Raw genomic sequence first — 22,629 nt, 5'->3', positions numbered from 1 at the left:
GCAGTCCCGCTAAGTGATCAGGTAGTCCTCGCCCTCTTTGAGCTTCTGGGAGAGCCGCCGAGCCTCCTGGTTATTTAGCTCCAGATCGGCGATGGCTCGTTTCTTCCTTATCGTGGCCAGCTTGATCTTCTTATAATAAGTCTTCACCTGCGCCTCGAGCTGGCCCAGCTAGACTTCCTGATCGACAGACTTCTTCTACTCGGCCTCAAGGAGCTTCTGGGCCTTCTCCAGATTGGCCTGTAACTCGGTGATCGATGGCCCCTGGGAAGAAGAGGCGCCGCCCGAGATCCTGAGCTTCTTTAGCTCGTCCTCCACAAAAGCAAGTCGCTGGCACATGACCACGCTCTCCACCAAGTACTGCAGATAAACAAGCAAATGTTAAACGCCGACCGGAGGTAAATTATGAATTGATAAAATGTGTACTCCGGTGGACATCTGCAAGTGGCTATTGTCGAGCGCCCCTGGTGACATCATCGTCACTCGGGCCCTTGCTTCCTCCCAAATACCGGCAAGTGGCTCGCGGATCAGAATCTTATGCTCGGGGATATTCGGACGGGTGCACTGCTTGAGGTAGTCCTCTGTTGGAAGGTTGAGGACCGCTGTCACAGATCACCGGCCGCTCGGGTCCGACGAGAAGGAGACCACCAGACCGGAAGGAGCGGTAGCAGACGTAGGATCGATCTTGGACCACAATGGTCTCCATTGGGTCGGCGACAGAGATGCGACCGGCTGGGCAGCAAGGGTCTCTGGTGGCAGCTCGGCCAGAGACGGGGTCCAGTCGGATGAAGTAACCTCCGTCGTGCAGGGAGGGTCACGGGAGAAGAGGTGCCGACCCTCTCAGCAAGCCCCACTGCCGAGGTGGAAGAGCGGGGTGGATTGTCCATGTGGCGTCTCTTGCGCCTAATAAGTGGCACTTCATCACCGGAAGACTCGGAGCCTCCAGTTTGAGCAGTGGAATGTGCCTCAAGGGTTGGGAGCGGGTCCCCAGCTACTTCAATACTAGTCGTCTGGTCGGTGGTGCCTTCGCCCATAGCGGGCGTCTCCCAATAGGCGTGCCCTCATGAGAGCCGACCAGCGCTAAGCCGAGGCTCGCCAACTCCTTCGCAGCGACTGCCTCGACCTCGACGTCTTTCAGCTTGCTCTAGCTGGCCAGCCATGCTCGCATCATGATGTGGGATGCAAAAGGCAAAAAAGGAAATCAATGAGACTCAAAGGAGAGAGCCCAAGAAGTTTCTTAACTAAGTCGCGCGGGAGTTGAGATTGGATCGGATTCAGACCGAAGATGTACATGACACCTTCCAACAGCAGCTTGTGGATGTCATATTTCTGGTCGGCCAGCATGGTTGCTGCGTGAAGATAGTCCGACTGACTCTTGTACTTCTTCAGATCAGGCTGAGGGGGCAAGCCGACTTGCCAGCGTGTTCGGAAGTAGGGCCGCTCGGGAAGACACAAAAAGAAAAAAAACTCCTTCCAATGCTTGTTGGAAGTAGGCATCTTGTCAAAGAAGACCAGCCCGACCCGCGATTGAACGAGGAAAGCCCCCAGCTCGGACTACTTAGGATAGTAAAAATAATGGAAGGCGTGCGGGGTCAGGGGAATATCGTGCAGCTGAAACAAGACTACGACGTCGCACAGCAAGCGGAAAGAGTTTGGCACGACTTGTGGAAGGGGGACACAGAAATAGTTACAAACTTCAATGATGAATGGGTGGATCGGGAATCTGAGACCGACCACAAATTGGTCTCGGAAAAGACAGATAGTGTCGTTTGACGGGTTATTTGGTCGATCAGACGGGGAGGCTAAGACTATATCATGATCAAAGGGGATATCAAAGGCATTCCTAAGATTCTCAGCGCTGCCCGCATCAAATCTGGTCTCCATGGCACTGTACCAAAGACCAGGAGCGGGGTCAGACGACCGAGAAGAGCTAGCCATCGTCGGAAAACCAGAAAACAAGACTTCGACAGAAATGGAGATGCACAGAAAGCACAACAAGCACGAAAAAGAGGCGAGGAGCCAAAAGAACTATAAAGGATCGAAGAGAGCTTACGAAAGGAGCAGAATAGATCGCCACAGAAGAAGAAGGAAATCGTCGGAGCACTGATCGCACATAAATCGCCGGACATGAGCAAAACGCGAAGGTGAGGAGGAAGGGGGCTTTGCGGGGTTATAAGCCTTCGGCTTGGATAAGCAGAGTCGTTTGATCTAGGGCGTAAAACCCAAGGCGCAGATCCGACCGTGGAATTCAAACCGCTAGACATCGCGTCAGAGCCTATCGCTTCGGGCAGGAGGCGACTGTGGCATCGACACGTGGCAATCTCACACTGGCTTGCATTTAAGCGACGCGTGCTCAGCTTTAACAGGGTGATCTACACGAATTCCGAAGAGATTCTGGTGACGTCAGCATTGACCGCGCACGTCCAAGGACACTAAAGGAGAAAGCCCAAGTGCAAATACTGGGAACGCCGATCGACTGCAAGGATCGGTCTTAGGGCCGACCGACACTCTTTGATGAACCTATCTAAGTTTTACCAATACGATGGTCGATCGACCAACCGATATCCATGCTTCTTTTTGTCCAGTCAATCGGACTGGTCGCCTCCTTCGACTAGACTTGAAGGGAAGGCATGTGATTCGGTGATGAGAGGCCACCCCTCACAAAGTCGTTGCCACGGTGGAAGTCAAAGCCTAGGCAGTTAACACCCCTGTATCGTTGACCGGTCGAACAACCCAGTTGCCCGACCGGGGGGAAGGATAGCCTGGCCGATATCAACCCGATGTTACCACAGCTCAGTCGCATACCGAGCTTCCGATGCTCAGAAAACCATGTGCCGGCGAGGCACACGTCGAGCGGCCAGCTCGCTCTGCCAACTGGCGACACGGGAGCGCAACCAAGTGGTCACACTCAGATGTATCTCGACACAACAGCGGAGCTCGGACAGTGGAATGTTGGCCAAGCGGGCACCCCATTCGGCCCAAAGGCCAGACACTCGGACGGTTGAGGGATGGCCGAGCGGTCATCCCACTAGGCCCACTGACAGACAAAAGGAGGATCAGCCGATATCTTTGTGGGAATTCGTGCCACCGACAGACGGCATGGTTGGCGGCATGGCCGGGCAGAGGATCGTACAATGGAAACTTCCACTATCATGTCAGAGATATGATCAGGTCATTGAGGTATGGTGTCAGAGACGCTTTCCTAACATGTCTTTTCAAGGAAAACTTTGAAAAATGTGCATGCCTCAAAAAGTGTGCACACGCGCTCCCGGTAGCCCTATATAAGGAGCACCAAGCTTCAACGGAGGTATGCTAAGATTACTGTAGCTACTGTTACTCTGCTCCTTTCGATTCGCTTCTTTCTCTGCTTCCACATCGTCGGTGACTAACTTGAGCGTCGGAGGACCATCCTCGGGGAACCCCTCCTTGGCTCGGCACTGACATTGTTGTGGTTACAGGTCTCTCCGACTCGGAGTCCACCAACAGTCAATAAGAACGCCACGTCTCCCAGCGTCCATCGCTTCGACTCTCAAATAGGAGCATGCCAAATACATAGAAGACGTCTCTAAATTTAATAAAAAAAATATTAATTCTAGATAAAAATAAATTAAATAAATATTTAAATAGTCTAAAAATCTTAACAATATACCTCCAAAAGACTTTAAACTTTTTTTTTTTTTTTTTTTTTTTTTTTTTACCAACACTGATCCTTTAAACTTTTTTCTTTTTAACCTAACATTAAACCATTACAAATTACACCTGATAATAAATATAAATTTAAATGAATTTTAATTTGATATATTAAAGATCACACAATTCAACCGAATCAAAAATTATGATTTCTTAAAACTGGGATCCCTACATTAATGAATCATTCTACACCCTTGGTCTTCCTCGTCCTACGCAATTAACACTTGTGATTGGAAAATAGATTGTAAAGAAGAATCATAAATATTAACCGAGCTCTAAAAGAATGGGGAAGAAAATGCATAGATGTTAATGAAAGTATTTCTACAAACAAATTAGAAGAAAAATCTTATTATATATCACAAAGATCCAAAGGATTTACAATATTTGATCAAAACAAAAAAGTCATGGTAACAAACAATCCTCTCCAACATCAAAAATGGCCTATTTCCTTACACCAAACCTCTGAAGCATAAACACACGAATTTCTTTACACTTAGAATACAACATCTCCCTTTAAAAGCAATAATTTATCATCGAACTGGAAGGATTAAGCATAACCTCTTCAATCATAATTTATCTTTAATATGATCTATTAATGTAGAGCTGGCAGCTAATCCTGAATAAAAGTATCGATTAGCTTATCAGCTAAGAAAGAAGCATAATCCTCTACTGCTCATTACAACACATTAGAAGGCTATATGGTGAACACCTTGAGAGAAAGATGACATACCGAACGAGAGTAGCCATAAGGTTAGCCAAGCTTCAGCTAATGATATCCTGATCTATAGCTCACCCATATGTGCGTCAGTTCCTTATCTTTTCTCACTTGATCTCTTTATGATTGTAGATTTAGAACAAACCCAGCCTAGACTCTTAGAAGGCATCATTTCTGTTATGAAATTCTATCTATCGTATCGGACTCAAAAAAATGTGCTACCGCAGAGTAGAGCTGTTGTTCTTCGAAAGGCTTCGAGACGTAATCATCCATACCCTTGCTCAGGCAATGTTCGTGTGTTGCCTGAATTACATCTGCTGTCATAGCCAAGATAGGTACATGCCAGCGGGAATTGCCATATATCTCCGGTGATACATCTCCAGACTCTATTAACTTGTTTACCGTGTTCTCCATCTCTCGAACTTTTTGAGTGGCTTCAAAGCTGTAAAAATTTATAGGATCATTCGAAATAGAAAACAACTAGGCACTTAGAGAGCATGTAATTTGCTGAAATTAAAACAAAATGCAAGACAGTTGGTAGTAGAGTGTAGTGAAGTCTTCATTTGAGCTTATAGAGATATGAGTATCCAAAAATGCTCAGTAAAACTCTAATTGGCAGATGTAGGATTATGTGTCGAGGGCATATTATATATATACATATTGTTTAAGATACACAAAATACTAAAAGTGATTAATAATTCTAACAATGAAGAACATTGTAAAAGGACGACTATTCTGCAATAGAACGGAAGAGAACAAAATATAGATCAAAGGTGACACCATACTGCATGCAAAGTAAAATGTCCAAAGAAAAGGATATCCATCAATTAACATTAAGGAAAGACTATGAAAAGTACCCGTCCATCTCCGGCATCTGGACATCCATAAAGCAAGCATCGAAATTGTGTGGAGGTTGTAGCCTTCTAATAGCTTCCTTTCCACTGTCAGCACATGTAACTATTGCGCCAAACTTTTTTAGGGTACCAGCAGCAACTTTTTGGTTCACTAGGTTGTCATCGACAACTAAGATGTTTTTTCCTCTGAGAATACTCTGAAGCGTCATTGGTTTCGCCTTGGTGGGCTGCCGCTTCTGACTCATGCCTAGTGCTTTCTGCAGACAAGCAACAATCATACTCAAGCGCAGTGGTTTCAGCATGCTATCAACATATCCTGCCAACTTCAGGTCATAAACCTCAGTAGGGTTTAGGGAAGTCGCTATCAGAAACATCTTTGGTTGAAGTTCTTTGTGCATCACTACACCATTTCTCAAGGATTCTGAAAGAAACCGAGGAAATGAAATGCCTGACCGCTCACCCCAAGCATCCTTGTCAACAAGAAACATGTCTATATGACTCCTCCCGCTGCATAAGATAAAATACATGTGTTACAAGCACTGAAACAAGTACTTTCAATCTTAAGATATAACAAATTGCCGACCAAAAGTACTGAACGATTGCAATTGAAAATTGCAGCGCATATCTGGCACATCTCCCTATTAATTGAAAAATAAATAAATAATGGAAGATCATGATTTGTTCTCCAAGATCCAGATTCTAGAAGAACAGAATTCCAGTAATAAATCATCAGAGAGAGAGAGAGAGAGAGAGATCAAAAGGATCAGATGGTAATGGCGAAAAAGGGAATGAGTTTACACTTTACAGTAGTGGCTCCAGTTAATCTCTTTAGGAATTTCTCGTTAGTTGACGAGTTGGTTGTAAACACATTGTAAGAACATAAAGGGAAATTAATTGTCAAACTTGCACCGTGCATTCATTGATATTTTCAAGAAATATACCTGGTACTGCAACAGTCCACTATGGTCTGAACAGCATTTTGTTGTTTAGTTACAACATCAACAAGTATTCCTAATCTTTGCAGATGATACTTGATAATTCTAGCACGGATACATCTCCCGTCAGCAACCAAAGCTCTCAGACCTTGAAAACTTGACAGAATAGAATCAGTATAATGCCTCTTTATGTCTCCTGAACTTTTGCTTGCTTCCTTGAATACAGCAGTGAAAGAAAATGTACTACCAATCCCAGATTGACTGACAAAGCCAATTTCTCCTTCCATAAGATCTACCAAGCATTTGCTAATGCTCAGGCCTATTCCTGTCCCGCCATATGTCCGTGAAGTAGAACTGTCAGCTTGCATAAATGGTGTGAAAATACGGCTTTGAGCATCTTGTGGTATTCCCACACCAGTGTCTTCAACAGTGACTATCAAGTTAATAGCATTATCACCTTCAGTTGAAGATTTCAACAATGTAAAATTGTCCCAGATTTTTTGTTTATCTACTACCTGACACCCACTCAGTGTTTCACATTGGTCATCTTCCATATTCCTTACTTCTTCAATATGATAAACTGAGACAAATATATGCCCCTTCTCTGTGAACTGAAATACATATATATAAGTTATAATGTTAATGATAGATGATACAACTTCCACAGGATATTTGTCAAACTCCTGAAGTAGTAACTGGTAGAGAAAGTACAGATGGTGCAACTTCCAGAATATATAATAAATATAATAACAGATGGTTGAACTCTAGCTGATATGGACAACATTATAGTTTCATGATTATTAATTTGATTTTTTTTCTTGTCAATATGAACATATCAAAAAGTGTGTGAAGTGTCATCAGATTATCAAGAGAAAAACAATGCAGCTCTATAGTTAAAACTGACATTAGTATTAATTTTTGTCACTATCTTCAGTAAAATAAAAAGGCATTGAAACGAGCAGCCAGTGGTTATTGTTCTCAGAATTTCAATAAGTAAGCGTGACAAAGGGTTCGACAAAGGAGACACAAACATTAACAAAAAAATCCTTACATATTTTACTTGATTTACAAAATTCCAAAAATCTAGTAATAGGCAAACCTCACATAGTCACACTTTCATGTTTGACCCACGTACCAAATTGCAATGGACAAAAATTGATCCACTTATTTTGTGCAAATAAGCTCACAAAAAGGGAACAACATGAGAAATAAATGCTTAATAGTTGGCTGTATGTGTAAAACTCATAGACTTGCTCTGTTAAATGAATTAATTGGCAGATCAACAACAATAAGAACTTAAACTGGTTAACTGCCAGAAAAGTTCAATTTCTACTTTTACTTTCATTTCTGTTGATATAAATCATCTGTTAACAAATAAGGAAAATTGACCTTTAGAAAAGTTTGAGGTTGCATGGGAGTCAAACATTGACATAAAGAGAGATACATAATAGCTTTGCAATTAACATGAACATGAATACTTCTATATCAAACACAAATTTGAGCATTGATACCATACTGATAACAGGAGGCCAGGAAGACCCAGAAATTTATTTTTCTGTACTAGGCAATATTACTCAGTAAATCCAATTGAAGACTATCGTATATACTAGTCTGATGGTTTAGTTAAACAAGTATAAGAGAAGGATTTATAATCCATTTTCTTGATTGTCACAACCTCTTCAAATACATATACTTAAAATTGACCTCTTCAAATACCTTCACTGAGTTTCCAACGAGATTTGTAATAATCTGCCTGAACCGCCCTGGGTCTCCAATCAATATTTCTGGAACTTGTTCCGATACATACACTGCCATCTAATCAACACAAAGACAATAAGAAACAGGGGAAATTTTCAGAATTGGTAGAAGGTGTGAGTTAATTCAGGATTTACCTCTATGCCTTTAGCTTGTGATTGGTCAGAAAATAGAGATAACACATTGTCAAGGATGTCACGAGGATCAAAGGGGACAGCCTCTAGCTCAAGCCTGCCAGATTCTATCTTAGCAAGATCAAGAACCTCATTTATAAGAGCAATTAGAGCCTTTCCACTTAATTGAGCAGTCTTTGCAAAATCTTGCTGTGTCTCATCAAGTTCAGTGTCCATCAGCATCTGCAACATACCTAAATTGAGGGAAATAAATCTTATTGACATTCTCTTCTATATGCATTTCAGATACTGAAAACCAACTGTAGATATCTTATGAATTAAAGTGACAATCTTAAGGTTTTATGAACTGTCACAAACCTAAAACACCATTCATGGGTGTCCTGATTTCATGTGAAACTGTTGCCAGAAACTACAATAAGAAATAATGACATGTTAACCAGAGAGTGAAGGTAACAGAATAAAATTGAAATAAGAACATCTAATTTCCAGTTATTAAGCAAAATAGAAGGGAAGAAACCAGTATCAGTGGGCCACATTTGGCTCATATGCCATATATTGTTAAGTTACAAAGAATAAAATACCTGGGATTTGGCTACATCAGCAGCTTCTGCTTGAACTTTTAGCTCGCTCATTATACGATAATCATCTTCCACCTCCTCAATACGGTTTAGAGCTGCATGAAATATATGCCCCACTAGGAGAACAATTACTGCTACCCCTACTGACATTGTTATTGCTGACCAAGGCAACTGAGGCTTGTGCTTAAATCTACAACAGAGAACTTTTCCAAATTAGGCAAAAACAGTTTTTCTTTGGAAAAATTGGTAATATGCATATTTTCTTCATTAGAATGGCTACCTGCAATGCATTTCATGTTTACGGATTGGATCCCCAAAATCAACACCACTAATATACATTTCACCAGCACCAGCAGCATCAGGGCCATACATCCTAATAGGCGCAGAAACATTAGTTGTGTCATACAAATTAACAACTATCGTTTGCTTGCTGGCAAGCTGATGAAGAAGTTTGTCCACCAGAGAAGGGACGTCAAATGATGCCCCAAGATATCTATCCAAGAAAAGAAATAAAACAGTCAAAAACTAGATTAGGAGCTGGAAAATACTAAATTTGGTTACATACCCTACAGTAGCTCTAATGCGTTCCTCTGGTGTTGCATTGGGAGGCAGGCTAGTGTTATACACTGCAAATGTTAGCACCACACCTAGATGATTGGACTTTAACAGATTAAAAGGAGAAGTTAAGACCCCCTTCCCATTAGCCCTTGCTCGCAGTATGTTTTCACGATCTTGCTGTGACAAATTAGAACAAAAAGATTTAGTCGATGTTGCAACACCACATGATTAATGCTGTGGAATCATAAAGGAACTTCTCATATATTTAATAATAAGACTTGTTTTTTATTCCTCCTATTTACACCTCAACAGCAAATTTTGTAAATTTTTAATTAGGACAAGACATAATTTATCAACTCAAACAGCCAACGTGGAAAAAAGCTCAAAGCAGCCAAGCATGTAATACTGAAATGTGCATATTGTTAAAGCCCAAGAGAAAATCCAATCCTACCCAAAATGCCAAGGCACTTTCCTTACATCATTTTACAAAGTGGGGATAGTTCTGATACCATATCAAAGCCTAGGGGGCACCTAACCACCATTATAAATGTAGTACATGCTCCTCAGGCCTAACATCATTTTTTAAGTGCATTTGACTCTAGTAACATGTTAAAACCTAAGAGAGAGAATCCAATCCAACCTAAAATGCCAATGCACTTAGGTAGAGATCCCTTGGAATTTAAATATATTTAAGGATTCTCATTTAAGGATATGGGACTAAAGATGGAATTTTCCCCTCTGTGACACTTCTACTCCTAACACATGCAAAAGCTCAAGTTTAGTTAGTTTAATAGAATCGAAACACACAAAACACAAAAGAATGGTTGAGGTTCTCATCTATGCCAGATATTGATAGATGGTTTTAGGCTCTGAGTCGGTAGATTCAACATTGTACTTGTATCCACAAGTCAATAAAGGTAGTATCCACATTTAACTACTTGTACAAGTTTTGCAAGTGTTAAACACATTATATACTAATTATATGCATGCATGGCTAGCTATAGCTATCCAACATTGATTTATTTGAGCAAGCAAAGGTCGAGAGTAGATCAATAAACCATAATACTCTCATGGAAAGCATGCAGATATATTGTCGTGTATTGCTCAAGGAGAGCCTAGATGTACTCATCTGATCCGAGCAAATGTACATAAAACAATTGATCTATGAATATGTTCAAAAAACAAATTCTCATAATTGAAATGGAAGTCTTAGATCTGAAGTCAGAAGAAACAGAATATTTAATATATGAAAAAAATACATGCTCTTAGGAAGTCACCTTGCCGGACATCATATCAATTGAAACAATGTGAGATACTGTTTCTTGTGAGAAAATAACAGGTGCATATTCATCTTGAACAGGCGAGGGATCCAGCTTCTCAGGGTTGAAGTCATCTTTAACCAGGGACTGGTCCTCTGTCTCCATCTTTTTTATCTTCCATCCATACTTCTTCTCAAACTGCTCCCTCTCTTCATGTAATACTCTTAAAGCATAGGCAACACCACTCATCAGTGGCCTCTCAAATGCTGTTCTTGCTGTGTACTCAGCAAATATTTGCTGCAACAAAGATATTAATTGTGTTATGTCTTGGATGTTTGATTTGCTACAAGATTCACAAAACATTACACAACTCTTTAATGGAACTATGTAAGAGAATGTGAATCTTTGCATCATATATATGCTACATCATGTGGCAAAAGGCGAAATCGCATATATATATGCTACATCATGCATCTTAAGAAAAGGGTCAATAGAATAATATTCATAAAAGCTAATTATGGTTCCAAATTCATAGAAGATATCTAGAGAAACAATAATCGGCAAATCTTCTATTTTTCTAAGAAGCTAGGTCAGTTGACTCCAAAACAAAAACAGACAAAATAATCGCACAAGGGAATGCAACATATAAACTCACTTGTTTATTTCATCTTATGACAGCAACCAAAATCATAAAGATGGAATATGCAACACATTGAAGTACCTGATCAATTGTAGAAGGTTGCTTTCCATGGTGGAAAGTTGAGACTAGAATGGCTAAAGCATGCACATGATTCATGCTCACATTAAACTGATCCTGCAGCATCCTAGCTCTTTCATCACACATGTTAACAAGAGTCTCTTTCCTCCTCTCAGTAATTGTTGCATTCATGCTCACAAATATCCACAAGGCGACAGACAGCCCAAATATGATGCCTAGAAACAATAACTTTTTACTCCATTTGCCACTGCCCTTAGAATGTTGTCTGTAATGTTGTTGCTGCCGAAACTGTTTATGTGAAGACTTTGTGAATCTTCCAAAAGCAAATCCAATAGAAAAGAAACCTACGGCTACTATAAGCATAGGAAGCATGTCAAACAACATTTCTGAAAATACTCTATGATGGTCCTGCGAAGAATTTACCAATTCCCTTTCATATGGCAGAGTTTCTGAGTCCTATACAAATGGCATACAGATATTGGTTAGTAATATTTTTAGTCAGCACATTTAACTAACACATCTGATGTTCCTCTATACATAGACTAATGGTAGGAAAACATTCATTTAACCAACATCAAATAGGAAGTAGATAACAACTTGTTTCATATTTTTGTATCTTTGATGCAAAAGAAAAAATCAAATTCAACTTCAGCATACATATATTACTCTCTCACGTTTAAAGAAAAATTTTATCATGTCAAGAAAGAAAGGCTTGGTTGTTGTTGTCGTCATCATCTTCATCATCAAGAAAGAAAGGCATCTAGGCAAAATCCACAATGCCTATTCTTTGACAGATAGCATGTAAATACTGCCCATTCTTGAGCATCTTTTTTTTATCGCCGGGAAAAATTCACCAGTGATTATGACGATTTCAGTTTCATGCAGTTGACTTGCAACCCGTAATCCAAACTGAGAATGGGTTTTTTGGTTGGCTCACTGGGATCACGGCCCTTTGTCCCAGAAATAGCAGTATGTGTGCCTCACAGATCATAAGGAACATGATGACTTCACATCAACTTCACCTTCCATTAGCTTATCATTGACAATCTATTCAGGTTCCAAATTCAATGATTGCAACTCAACATGAGGGTTGCACTTGCTGCCAGACAAAACCTAAAAAATCACAAGAGTTGTATCCACCTTCTTGATACACTCCTCTCTTTTAAAGGCGCCACAGCTGGTCAAGCCCGGTTCTTCTTGTTTTCTCAACTTTTTTCCTTTCATATCATCCCTCTTTAATAGTGAACAAAAAGAGTGTAGGCCCTTGACATGATGGAAAACTAACACAATCAACATGTGCAAGGGCAGAGGAAGATAATTCCTAGACGCAATGGATGTCCAAGGAAGGAAAGGAGTGGCTTGATTTTCTCTAGTCATCTTCATCAAATCATGTTATGGTGCTAGCCCCATATATTTAGGTCAACTTGATTTTTTGCACTAATATAATTATGATTTCTAGAAGGATAAAGGCAGTGCAGAGTGCCAAAGGAAAAGTACTTATAATGGTAGGACCCAGAAAAAACAAATAGAACATTTATGATTAGTCATGCTTTTATATGTTGGACTTAGTAGGGGGGAATTTTGATACTAAGACAAAGCAGATATTGTGAAGATCAATGTGTGGATGGCTGGTGGCTAGAGGAGGGGGAGGGGAGTGAATATCATATAACCTGCAAATTAAAATATCTCTTTAACAATGATATAAAATTAAAGCAAAGAAGATTACTGAAAGCTCATACAAACCTCTAAAACCCTTTAAACAATGTTTTCCTTAGTCACTTATATGTTGGAATATAAATATCAAATTCATGGACAATTGCTGAAAGAGAACGCCCTAGATGCTTGTATAAAATGGCCTCCAATGGATAGCCAACAATTAGTTTTCAAATAGTATCAGTCCCGACTGAAATAAGCTAGTCATTGCAAGGCAACAATCAGCAGTTCAGTCGATTTAACTAATCCTTCGATCAACGAAAATCCTATTCACTCAACTGTAGCCCAAGTTCAATTGACTCATGCAAACAAAGAGAATTCTATTTCCAAACAAAGATTTACAATTGATTGAGCAATCAACTCAACAATCCAATCGGCTAAGCTAGCCTTTAGTTGACTCAATCTGTTCAGAGATCCTAACTTCACTCCTTTACACCTTCGTAAGTTTGATCAAGTTTGACAGCAACAAACCAAAAACCTACCAAAGACACTTTACAAGTCAATTAGATAGCTCCTACCTAGTTTACCCTGATCATGTCCTATGGTGTTAAAAGTGTGGATCGCATACAACATTTTTACACTCAGCTCATTATCTTCTAGGTCTCCGACTTACACGTCATCTAGGATCCAGGATGATGTTGTCCAAACCTCTATGCTTCAAGTCTTCGCATACCCAAAGCATCCATGCTCTAGGTCTTCAACCTCCACATCAATTGCAAAAAAACTCCATGCTCCAAGTCTTTACATTACCAAAGCCTCCATACTTCAAATCTACATCTAGCACACCATCCATGACATTGTTGCCCAAAGCTCCAAATTTTAAGTCTTCACATGCCAAAACCTCCATAGCCCCCGAGGCTATGGTGCAGCGGAAGGGTGCCAAGTTGTCACCTAGGCACCCGCGGTTTGATCCTTAGCTACGACATATTTGTAGGGATTTTCCTCCAAATGGGGCATGCAACCACGAGATGTTGGACTTCTGGGCCGCTCGCCGTAAGCATTTCCCGATTTACCCTGGCGAGCAATGGGAAACTTCCATGGGACTGGCTGGTGGAAACTTCCGTGGGGCTGGCCGGTCACCCAGGTTTGGTGTTAGCTGGTTCATCATTTTTTTTTTTTTCAACCGACACAACTCAACTCTTTCAAGTCACAAGCTCTGTTAACTCCAAGTGCACCCAATAAAGTCCCTGCAAACTTGATGCACATATATTAGTATTGGCAACTCTAACTAAAACCATTTACCAAGTGCATCAAAGCATCCTCAAGGAAATGTAGTTGAGCAACCACTTATGAAAATTGTTGCACCAACAATGTCCAACCCACTTATAAGTATTGTTGCACCAAAAGATATATCATCATCCTTCAAAATTATGGACCTAGTGGTAGTAATTGGCCACACCAAGCATAATGTAGATACTTCCTCTACTTGAATGTAAGAGTATAGAAACAAGAAATACCATCCTCATTTTGCAAATTTCCTAAAAAATCTTATAACAATAGCCAAAAAGCAAGCATGTAAAAGTCAATATTCCTTCAAGTGAAGTAACGAGCAAATTTTACGAACCTTTAAAAATATTGCATCCATGTTTGCTGAAGAACGCATTATTTTTTCAGGTATATTATCTGGAAGAGATGATTTTGCAGCACCATCACAGCCAATTTGCATCAAACACCTTCCTTCAAAGAATATGTCACTCCCTATAAGGTTTTCCTGACCTTGGTTATGATCCACCTCTGCATTTATTTCTGCTAAAGTATGTAGGAGGCTACTGCTGAGCTTCACATCATCTATAGATTTGTTCATGCACTTGAAGAATCTTTCCTATAACACGAAATAATAGTCTAAGATAAGATGTAACTGCAGCTGACAAGGAAATGCCTTCCTTAGCAGGACAACTACAAAACTATACCTGAGAACATACTATATTTTTCTTAAACAAGTAAGATGGATGAATAACAATGATCTGAAATATGGTTGAGCCACAAATTAAATTGTTTCATTTCTTTCAGAAACCTTTCTCTTAACTACTTAAATATGACTTATCAAACAACCTTTGTATCATTCTCAAGAACAATGTTTTTTTTTCTAACCAAGGAAAACATAATTTATACATGTATAATGAATCAATTTATTAAAAAAATTCTTATGCTTTAAGAAGCTATACGCTAAATTATTATTGTTATAAGTTTTTGTAAGCATACATCATTAGACATTTTTATTAGATTGAAAGAACTAAGGACACAACCATAAGCTCCAAGAAGTACCAAATCTGTGTTTGATTAACAGTAGAAAAATATGTAATTTGTTTGCAGATTTTGCATCTCATGTGGATTTTAACTCACTATGCAAAACCAAAGAGCAGGTTCTGTGCACCATGTAGAAACTGATAAATATGGTGTTAGAGAAACATGCACCCATGGAATGTAGGCTATACTTGGATCCACTTATCATCCTAACAACTATGCAATCTAATAGAACAGACACTTTAAACAATGTTAATAATGCAGTAGATTGTGGAATATTACACCAAATTTGAAAGACTGATCAGTATAAAATTGTGTTAGGAAATTGCCAAATGATCAGTTTTATTGAAGGTGCGCTCCTTTTGATAACAACAAATGGAGAAAAGAAGCGCCAGAATAGTAAATTAATCATTTCTATGCCCATAACACCAATAGCTAAATTTTAAAATAGGTTTTTATGCATCTTGCTGGGTTACACAGCGCCATCAAGCATATTCTTATATTTCCAAGAATATATCTAATTAACATGTAGATTACCATGAAAATTCTGGAGCTAACTATGATTGGCAACTGGAGATATCAGAAGTAAAAGCATAAATGTGTTGTGTTTCCTGATGAAGTATCTCAGGATCCTTCTAAAGGCATGTCAGAATAAAATTCATGGCATGGCTCTAGTTCACCCTAGTCGATGAAAAAAAAATTTAGTGACTCATAACCTTAATGTATTCCCAAATCACAATTCTCCAAACACGATCATAACCTATAATAAAAATAGAACTAAAACCAAATCTTGAGTTTCAAGTTGAATAAAAAAAACTATTAAATTTATCAAGAGAATGCCAGCTTTGGATATATTATTGACTGAAAATCACAGGAGTGTAAATTTAGTTTTAAGCTTTAGAAGATTACCTCAACCATTAAACTTTAGCATAGGGGTGGTACTTAATATAAAGGATGGAAATGTATCTAACCCACAAAATCAAGCAATTGAAAGATTTCGTCCAATCCAGGATAATACATGATATCATAATGAAACCTGTACTGGACCAGTTGGTCCAACTGGGAAACCAGGAATCGGCAACACTTCCAGTCCATTCATGATCAAAAAGCAGAAAAAACAATTGACCTTGATTGACCCAATTAACATGGTCAGGCTTGATTGAATGGGTTCAAAAGTAAAAAAAAATCCTTATCATCTATCAAAATTAGTAATCAAATGAAAAAATATATTGGCCTTTCAAATTGATCACAACCTAATACAATCCATTTACATTTCATCCTTTTCTCATCATTACACGCAACCAACCATTCTCTTTTGGACTTTCACTCTCAATTCCCCACTATTGCCATCCTTCTATTCCAATACTAACATTTTAGTTTTCAGTTCTCAAATTGATAGTTAATTAGAATCTGATGTATAAATGTTATTTTACGGGACGGAGCTAGGATCTTAATTCAGCGTAGGCAATAATATAATTAATAAAGCAAAAGGACGGTCCAGTATACTAAGGTCCCGTCAATATAGGATCCCAAGGGTCTATTGTACATGGTCTTACCCTACTTTGCAAGAGGTTATTTTTGATACTTGAATCCATAACCTCTAGGTCACACAACCTCTAGGTCACACAAACACAATTTTACTGTTGCATCAAGGATCTCATTCAATATAATTAATATAGTCAAAAAATATAAAAACTTATAATCATAGAGCATCATAACATAATTACTTTACCATTCTTCTTTTTGAATTAAGCTAAATTCTGAAATTTATTTGCATAAACTTTTTTAACTTGAGACAAAAGAGATTCTGCATTGTTATTCTTATTAATTAAAACAAGTCTTCGGTTCATGTGCAGAGTAGTTGAAGATGAATATGCTTCTTGTAAACTCTAGAAAACGCAAGTATATAAAAAAATGCACACTGTATTTCTTCTTGTCAACGACTTGAAAACATGAGGTACAGGGTTGGCCCTGAGACATGTCACTAGGGATGTAAATGAACCAAACGGTTCGTGAGTTATTTGGAGCTCGATTCGATAAAAAGCTCGTTCGAGTTCGTTCGTTTATCTTATCGAGCCGAGCTCGAGCTCGATTTCGAGCTCGATAGTTTTATTGAGCCGAGCTCGAGCCTAAGGATATTCGGCTTGTGAGCTCGCGAACATGTTCATTTGTAGGCTCACGAGCAAAAAAACGAGCCTTAAATCGAGCCAAAAAATGAGCTCTAAAACGAGCCAAAAAACGAGTTCTAAAACAAACCTTAAAATGAGCAAAAAAAAAATGAGCCCGAAAACGAGCCCAAGCTCGCTTAACGAATAGGCTCATTAACTATGATAATCGAGCTAATAACGAGCCGAACTCGAACTGTTCGCGAGCTTGATAATTCCAAAACGAGCCAAGCTCGAGCCTTGTAATAAAAGTTCGATTCGAGCTTGAGCCGAGCTCGAGCCCGAATATAACTTAAACAAGCTGAGCTCAAGCCTAAAACTGTTCGACTCGATTCAGCTCATTTACATCCCTACATGTCACCAGGGGCCACGGCCAAAGGCCCTCGATTTTTAGGGGGCCCCAAATTTGACATGCATATATAATATATATTATATATAATTAGATTGTTTTAATAAAAACCTAAAAAAAAATTATTAGATTATTTTAATAAAGGTCCATATATATATATATATATATAAAGGTCAAAAAAATATATTTTTTCTATTAAAATTTAAGAAAGAAAATCTAAAAAAAAATAGAAAGAAAAAAGAAGGAACGTATACGATCATTTTTTCTCTTTCCAAGATTTTATTGTTTGTACAACTCTTTCTTCATTAATTTATTTATAGAAGTCATAAGACTCTAAAGAGTAAAGTATGAATCCTGAACGCTAATTTCTTCCTTTCTTCTCCTTTGAATCTCTTCTAATTAAATCAGAAAAGTGTATTCTCTAATAGAAATTTTAGTTTCATCAATATCATCATTCATCAATATATAAACTTACAACATAAGATACCTACTTATCTATATTTTTTCTTATTGTCAATATTTAATATTGATTTTTAATATTGTATTGGAGCCAATGTTTTTGATTTTTCTTATAGATTTGAAGAATTAAAATAAATCATCCCAATTTTAATCATCATAGAATAGATTATATCGATTGCTTCAAGCATAAATCAGGCTTTATCGTTCTTCAACTATTATCTTCACTGCTTGTGTTTATTTCATTGTTAGCTTTGTTGCCGGTTTTGTGTGTTTTATTTTTACCCTTGAAATTTGTAGTACAAACATGTTTTCAAAGAAATATCAATCTTGGAGTCGAAAAAGAAATAAAAGAAAAAGAGTGGAATAGATTATTAAAACTCACAAAGGTGTTCTTTGTAAGTTTTTTAAAGCTAACTCTTCAATTGAAGATTCAATTGATGAATTACAAGAAGAAAGTCAAAAAGAACTAAATGAGCATACAACAAATGATCAGCAATCGAGTAATCAAGAAGAACTAAATGATAATGTAATCAATGTGCAGAAAGAATTGAGAGAAAATGATGATCATAATCATGCAATGAATGAGCAGGAAGAATTGAGAGAAGATGATGATATGACTTGAATATAAATGGCTTGACAATTTTATGTATCGAAATGAGGTGTTAGAAAAATTTGAATTTGAAAACCTTATTGATGATTTTGCTTCGCAAAATGCTAGAAGATATAGATTTTTTTAATAATTATTTCATACTTTTTTTTGTATTTGTAGGTATTACACTTTTTGGAGAAACTTAAGAAACAAATTTTGTACGGTGTTGTACTTTTTGAAGAATCTTGAGAAACATATTTTGTATAGAGTTTATCATATTTTAAATGAAAATATATTAATTTTCAAAATTTTCTATTAAACTATATTCAAATTGTAAGTTGGTATAATTTTTTTTTTCCTATAGAGGTCCCTTTTCTCTTTTCGCCCAAGGGCCCCAAAAAGTCAAGGCCGGCCCTGATGAGGTAGCTTCATGGTATTTCTTCTAATCAACACTTCATGATATCAAAGCTGGTAAATTATGCAAACTTTCCTTACGATTTACAGATATAGCTGATACAGAAACTGAACAGATACAATGGTAAAACAGTTACAAGCAGAAAAGAGGATAGAAACAGATAAAACCCACACACACAAAATGACGTTGCTACCAAACCAGTTAACTAAATTGGCATCAAACAACCTGTCTCAAATTTGCAGCTGTTTGACAATAAAAAATCGCAACTTGTATCAAAATAATCTGAATGACTTGATTAAATAAAAATAAAAGCAGTTGGCAAAAGAAAGTTATTACAAAGATTTTTTAGTTCAAAGCTCTTCGTCTTAAAAACAATAGCTAGCAAAATAATAATTCACCAGATTGGCTGTCTCCAACTCATTTTCTATTCCATTTCTCTAATTCTATGTGGACTGTACTGTTAATAAATGAGAATATCTGGCTCATCATTTTTTTTTCTCCGCCCCGTGTGGGCAGCTGCCCACACTAGGCCTGGGTAAGCTCCACCCATGACTGACCTAGGCCAATCAGACTAGTTATTATGGCAATAACTAGTCTGATTGGCCTAGGTCACAAGGTTGATGTCTGGGTCAACATGTTGTTCGATTGTTGACTCACAGGTTCAACCAGTAAACAGTGACTCAGTCTTCTCCAGGCCGATGTTCAATCCAAATCTAATAACAATGCATAAGATACTTGACTCTGAGCTAATCTTTCTGTCAACATCAGAGTTCATCAAAGTAGTTCCTAGGATTCAAATAATCTGTTAAATATAAATAAAACTTTCTGCAGCAATAGAAGTTTGAAGGGTGACATATGCCATTCAGCCTTCTTATGAATCAACCAAAATCATTTCTATCCAATTAAACAATTATATAAACATTCTATAATTTGAACATGTTAGAAAGGAGTCAACTTCTCTATTGAATTTTCTCATGACACAATAAAAAGCCAAGGAATGCACTCTGCCAAAGTTACAGTCATGGCTTGAAAGTAGCCTCTTTGTTGTGGTGAGAAATTTGTGCATTTTAACTTCCTCCAGACACAATGAACCTCATCTGACTTAGTCCTTTAACATCTAAAATCCGGTTCAACTCAAATAGCATCGCCATCAATTTTTGTGTACAACATTAGCGGAATTTTCATATTTAGCAAATGTTGGACAATCAACAACGTATTCATTTAGACTTAGTTGATGCATAATTTATGGTCAGAAAATATTTGTATGATTGCTTGAAGAACCCTTTAAGGAAAATAAATCACTTACATTAAGGTGATCTGAGTCAATGAAAACGGAACTCTTAGTGATGTAGGATTAATTAACTTATTATGTAGAGTACTAGATTTTGTAACCAAACAAAATTTGTCCATACTTTTGTTTAATTGTATTCAAGAAACTCTTTGGGGCCTTTTATGGACACTTCGAAATGGAGAATTGAACACAACAGCATATTATACTCACAAGCGTAGTTTTTCGAAAACGTTATGATGCTTCTGGCCTTTTGCATATAAAAGGAGCATTTTAATGCAAAGAAGCTACCAAGGTAATGGGGTCATGCCTCAAATGTATCTATGATTCATCTAACAACTCGTTTGCATCCAGTATGACTTTTTATGGATTCACAATACTAAAATTCATCTAGTTTTCTAAGAAACAGATTCATCTAATTAGTCTAAGTTAGGAAAAGAAAACAACAAAAAGTAAGTTTAAGAATTTTGGTCAAACAGGAACCCAAATCAAGGTTCCATTTCTAATATTCTGGTATTCAAATACAACAACAGGTTGTAACTATAAAAACAATGTGCATATACACATCAATATACAGATTGTAAAATCTTAGCTACTCCAAGCAACATAGAGTTTCTCAAATCCAGAAAAACTCGCTTAACGGCTACCCAGTTAGCAGAGTTGCAATAGTAAGGTGGGGTTTACCTGCTCCAGTGATGATATTAGCAAAGCCAAGGAACGCAGATGATATTTGCTGATATTGAATCGATCAAATAGGATCTGCTTTCTCGGATACCGCAAATCCCTACCTCCCAACTTCTCCAAAATCCCCCAGCTCCCAGATCCCCAAAACAACCACATCGAGCAACTGACGCAACAGAGAAGAGTTAGAACCAGCAAAACGTTCCTCGACCTTCGGCGACCCATGCATTGCTTATCATCAGCAAAGGAGACCCATCGCTTGGCCATCCTTCCCCGAACTCTCCTTCCAAGCTTCAGACACGCAAGAGGATGGTGGAAGATGTGATCTGACTCTCCTACAATCCTCAGCTACTCACTATTTTCAACTCTCTTGTCTTCACTGCACCCGCCCCAGGAACCATCAAAACCGCAGCTTTAGAAGAAGCCACTCGAGGAGAAGCCCAGAGGCACAGGGATTTCACCAGACGAGGGGACAGGAAAAGGATGGTTCCCCTGCCTCCCTTCTTTCACATCAGCCATGATTTCTCCTTCTTTGCTTCTTTCCACTCCCTATCCCTGCATAGTCCCTATACCCCATCAAGGTCGCACCTTTTTGATCCCCCACTACAGAAAAAAGTCCATTAATAGGAAAAATCCTGGAGAAACAAACTCTCTTTCTTCCTCAATCTGGCCGGAAATCATTGATCCAGCCTCCCCATCCGGTGATGTAAAAGGTAAAAACCCAAAAGGAAAAGGCAAAAGAAACAAAATATATCTTCAACGATGAAAGAAAAATCAGAGAAAGCAAAGAAAAGAGAGGGCTTTCTTTCACTCCACTACTCTCCCTGCCTGTCTCTCTCTCTCTCTCTCTCTCTCTCTCTCTCTCCCCCTGTTTTTGTTGTTTTCTTCTTCTCGCTCCTCGCCCTCTACATATAGGTTGGTATGAACTACGAAGCGTTGGTTAATGGCTGTGGACTGCATCATTATCTCATCATCTGGTGGGCGCTGAGAAATGACCGCTATTAATGCAACTATAAATAAATAAATAATTTTTTTTTAAAAATGCCACCACGTCCGTGAAATTCTAATAATTTTAATTCAACAAGAAAAAAGGAATCACAGAAAGTCGATGTTCCATGTCATCGCTGGCAGTTGTTAAACTATTAATAATTGGGAGTGTTAAAAATATATACATTTTTAAATTAAACATGTATATTCTCTAAAGGGCAATTGGATTATAATCTTCACAATTATTATATAGCAATTTAAGTTAAAACAGTATATAATTATTGTAAAGTAAAACTATCGACATGGGATTATATTTATCTATCTATATTCATAGAACCGATTTCAAGGAGGGTTAATACAGTGGATCTATAATTTTGTAGTGGTTAGATTAAAAATAAGTTATAATGTTTTAAAATGTATATTTTTTATATTTTAAAAATTTGTAACTCCATTAGTAATTTTGTTAAAAAAAAAATTATATCATTTGACACCTTTTTCAAAAAAAAAAATTATAACTCACATAATAATCACAATAAAAACTCTAAA

At 38.1% G+C, this 22,629-nt stretch overlaps 1 protein-coding gene across 3 annotated transcripts; it reads right to left on the bottom strand.

The window, feature by feature from the left end:
* Positions 1 to 4,019: 4,019 nt before the first annotated feature.
* LOC122002262 (probable histidine kinase 5) lies at positions 4,020 to 22,042 on the bottom strand. Of its 3 annotated transcripts, XR_006117625.1 has the most exons (14): positions 21,100 to 22,042; positions 14,471 to 14,728; positions 11,197 to 11,649; positions 10,494 to 10,772; positions 9,224 to 9,393; positions 8,939 to 9,151; positions 8,662 to 8,848; positions 8,438 to 8,489; positions 8,084 to 8,313; positions 7,908 to 8,006; positions 6,198 to 6,802; positions 5,260 to 5,763; positions 4,418 to 4,844; positions 4,020 to 4,303 (listed from the first exon to the last, which is right to left on the bottom strand). XR_006117625.1 is itself a non-coding variant. In XM_042557380.1 (13 exons), the coding sequence occupies exons 1-13, from the start codon at positions 21,361 to 21,363 to the stop codon at positions 4,580 to 4,582; spliced, it is 3,579 nt and encodes a 1,192-aa protein (XP_042413314.1). In that variant the 5' UTR covers positions 21,364 to 22,042; the 3' UTR covers positions 4,020 to 4,579. The 3 variants fall into 3 exon arrangements, 2 of the variants coding, with proteins under 2 accessions (XP_042413314.1, XP_042413315.1); XM_042557380.1 differs by having other exon boundaries at positions 4,020 to 4,844; XM_042557381.1 differs by having other exon boundaries at positions 4,020 to 4,844; positions 11,197 to 11,481.
* Positions 22,043 to 22,629: the final 587 nt, after the last annotated feature.

This window comes from Zingiber officinale, chromosome 7A (genome assembly GCF_018446385.1).
Source record: "Zingiber officinale cultivar Zhangliang chromosome 7A, Zo_v1.1, whole genome shotgun sequence".
In the NCBI taxonomy this organism is placed as follows: domain Eukaryota; kingdom Viridiplantae; phylum Streptophyta; class Magnoliopsida; order Zingiberales; family Zingiberaceae; genus Zingiber; species Zingiber officinale.
The sequence above is the reverse complement of the archived record's forward strand: the minus strand, read 5'-3'. Positions and strand labels throughout refer to the sequence as shown.

Excerpts from the sequence above, each read along its gene's own strand:
- LOC122002262 (XM_042557380.1), bottom strand. The coding sequence starts at position 21,363 with ATGGCCAAGCGATGGGTCTCCTTTGCTGATGATAAGCAATGCATGGGT. Across the intron at positions 11,650-14,470 it reads TGGATGCAATATTTTTAAAG|GACTCAGAAACTCTGCCATA; the intron begins GTTCGTAAAATT and ends CCATTTGTATAG. Across the intron at positions 9,394-10,493 it reads TTGATATGATGTCCGGCAAG|CAAGATCGTGAAAACATACT; the intron begins GTGACTTCCTAA and ends AATTTGTCACAG.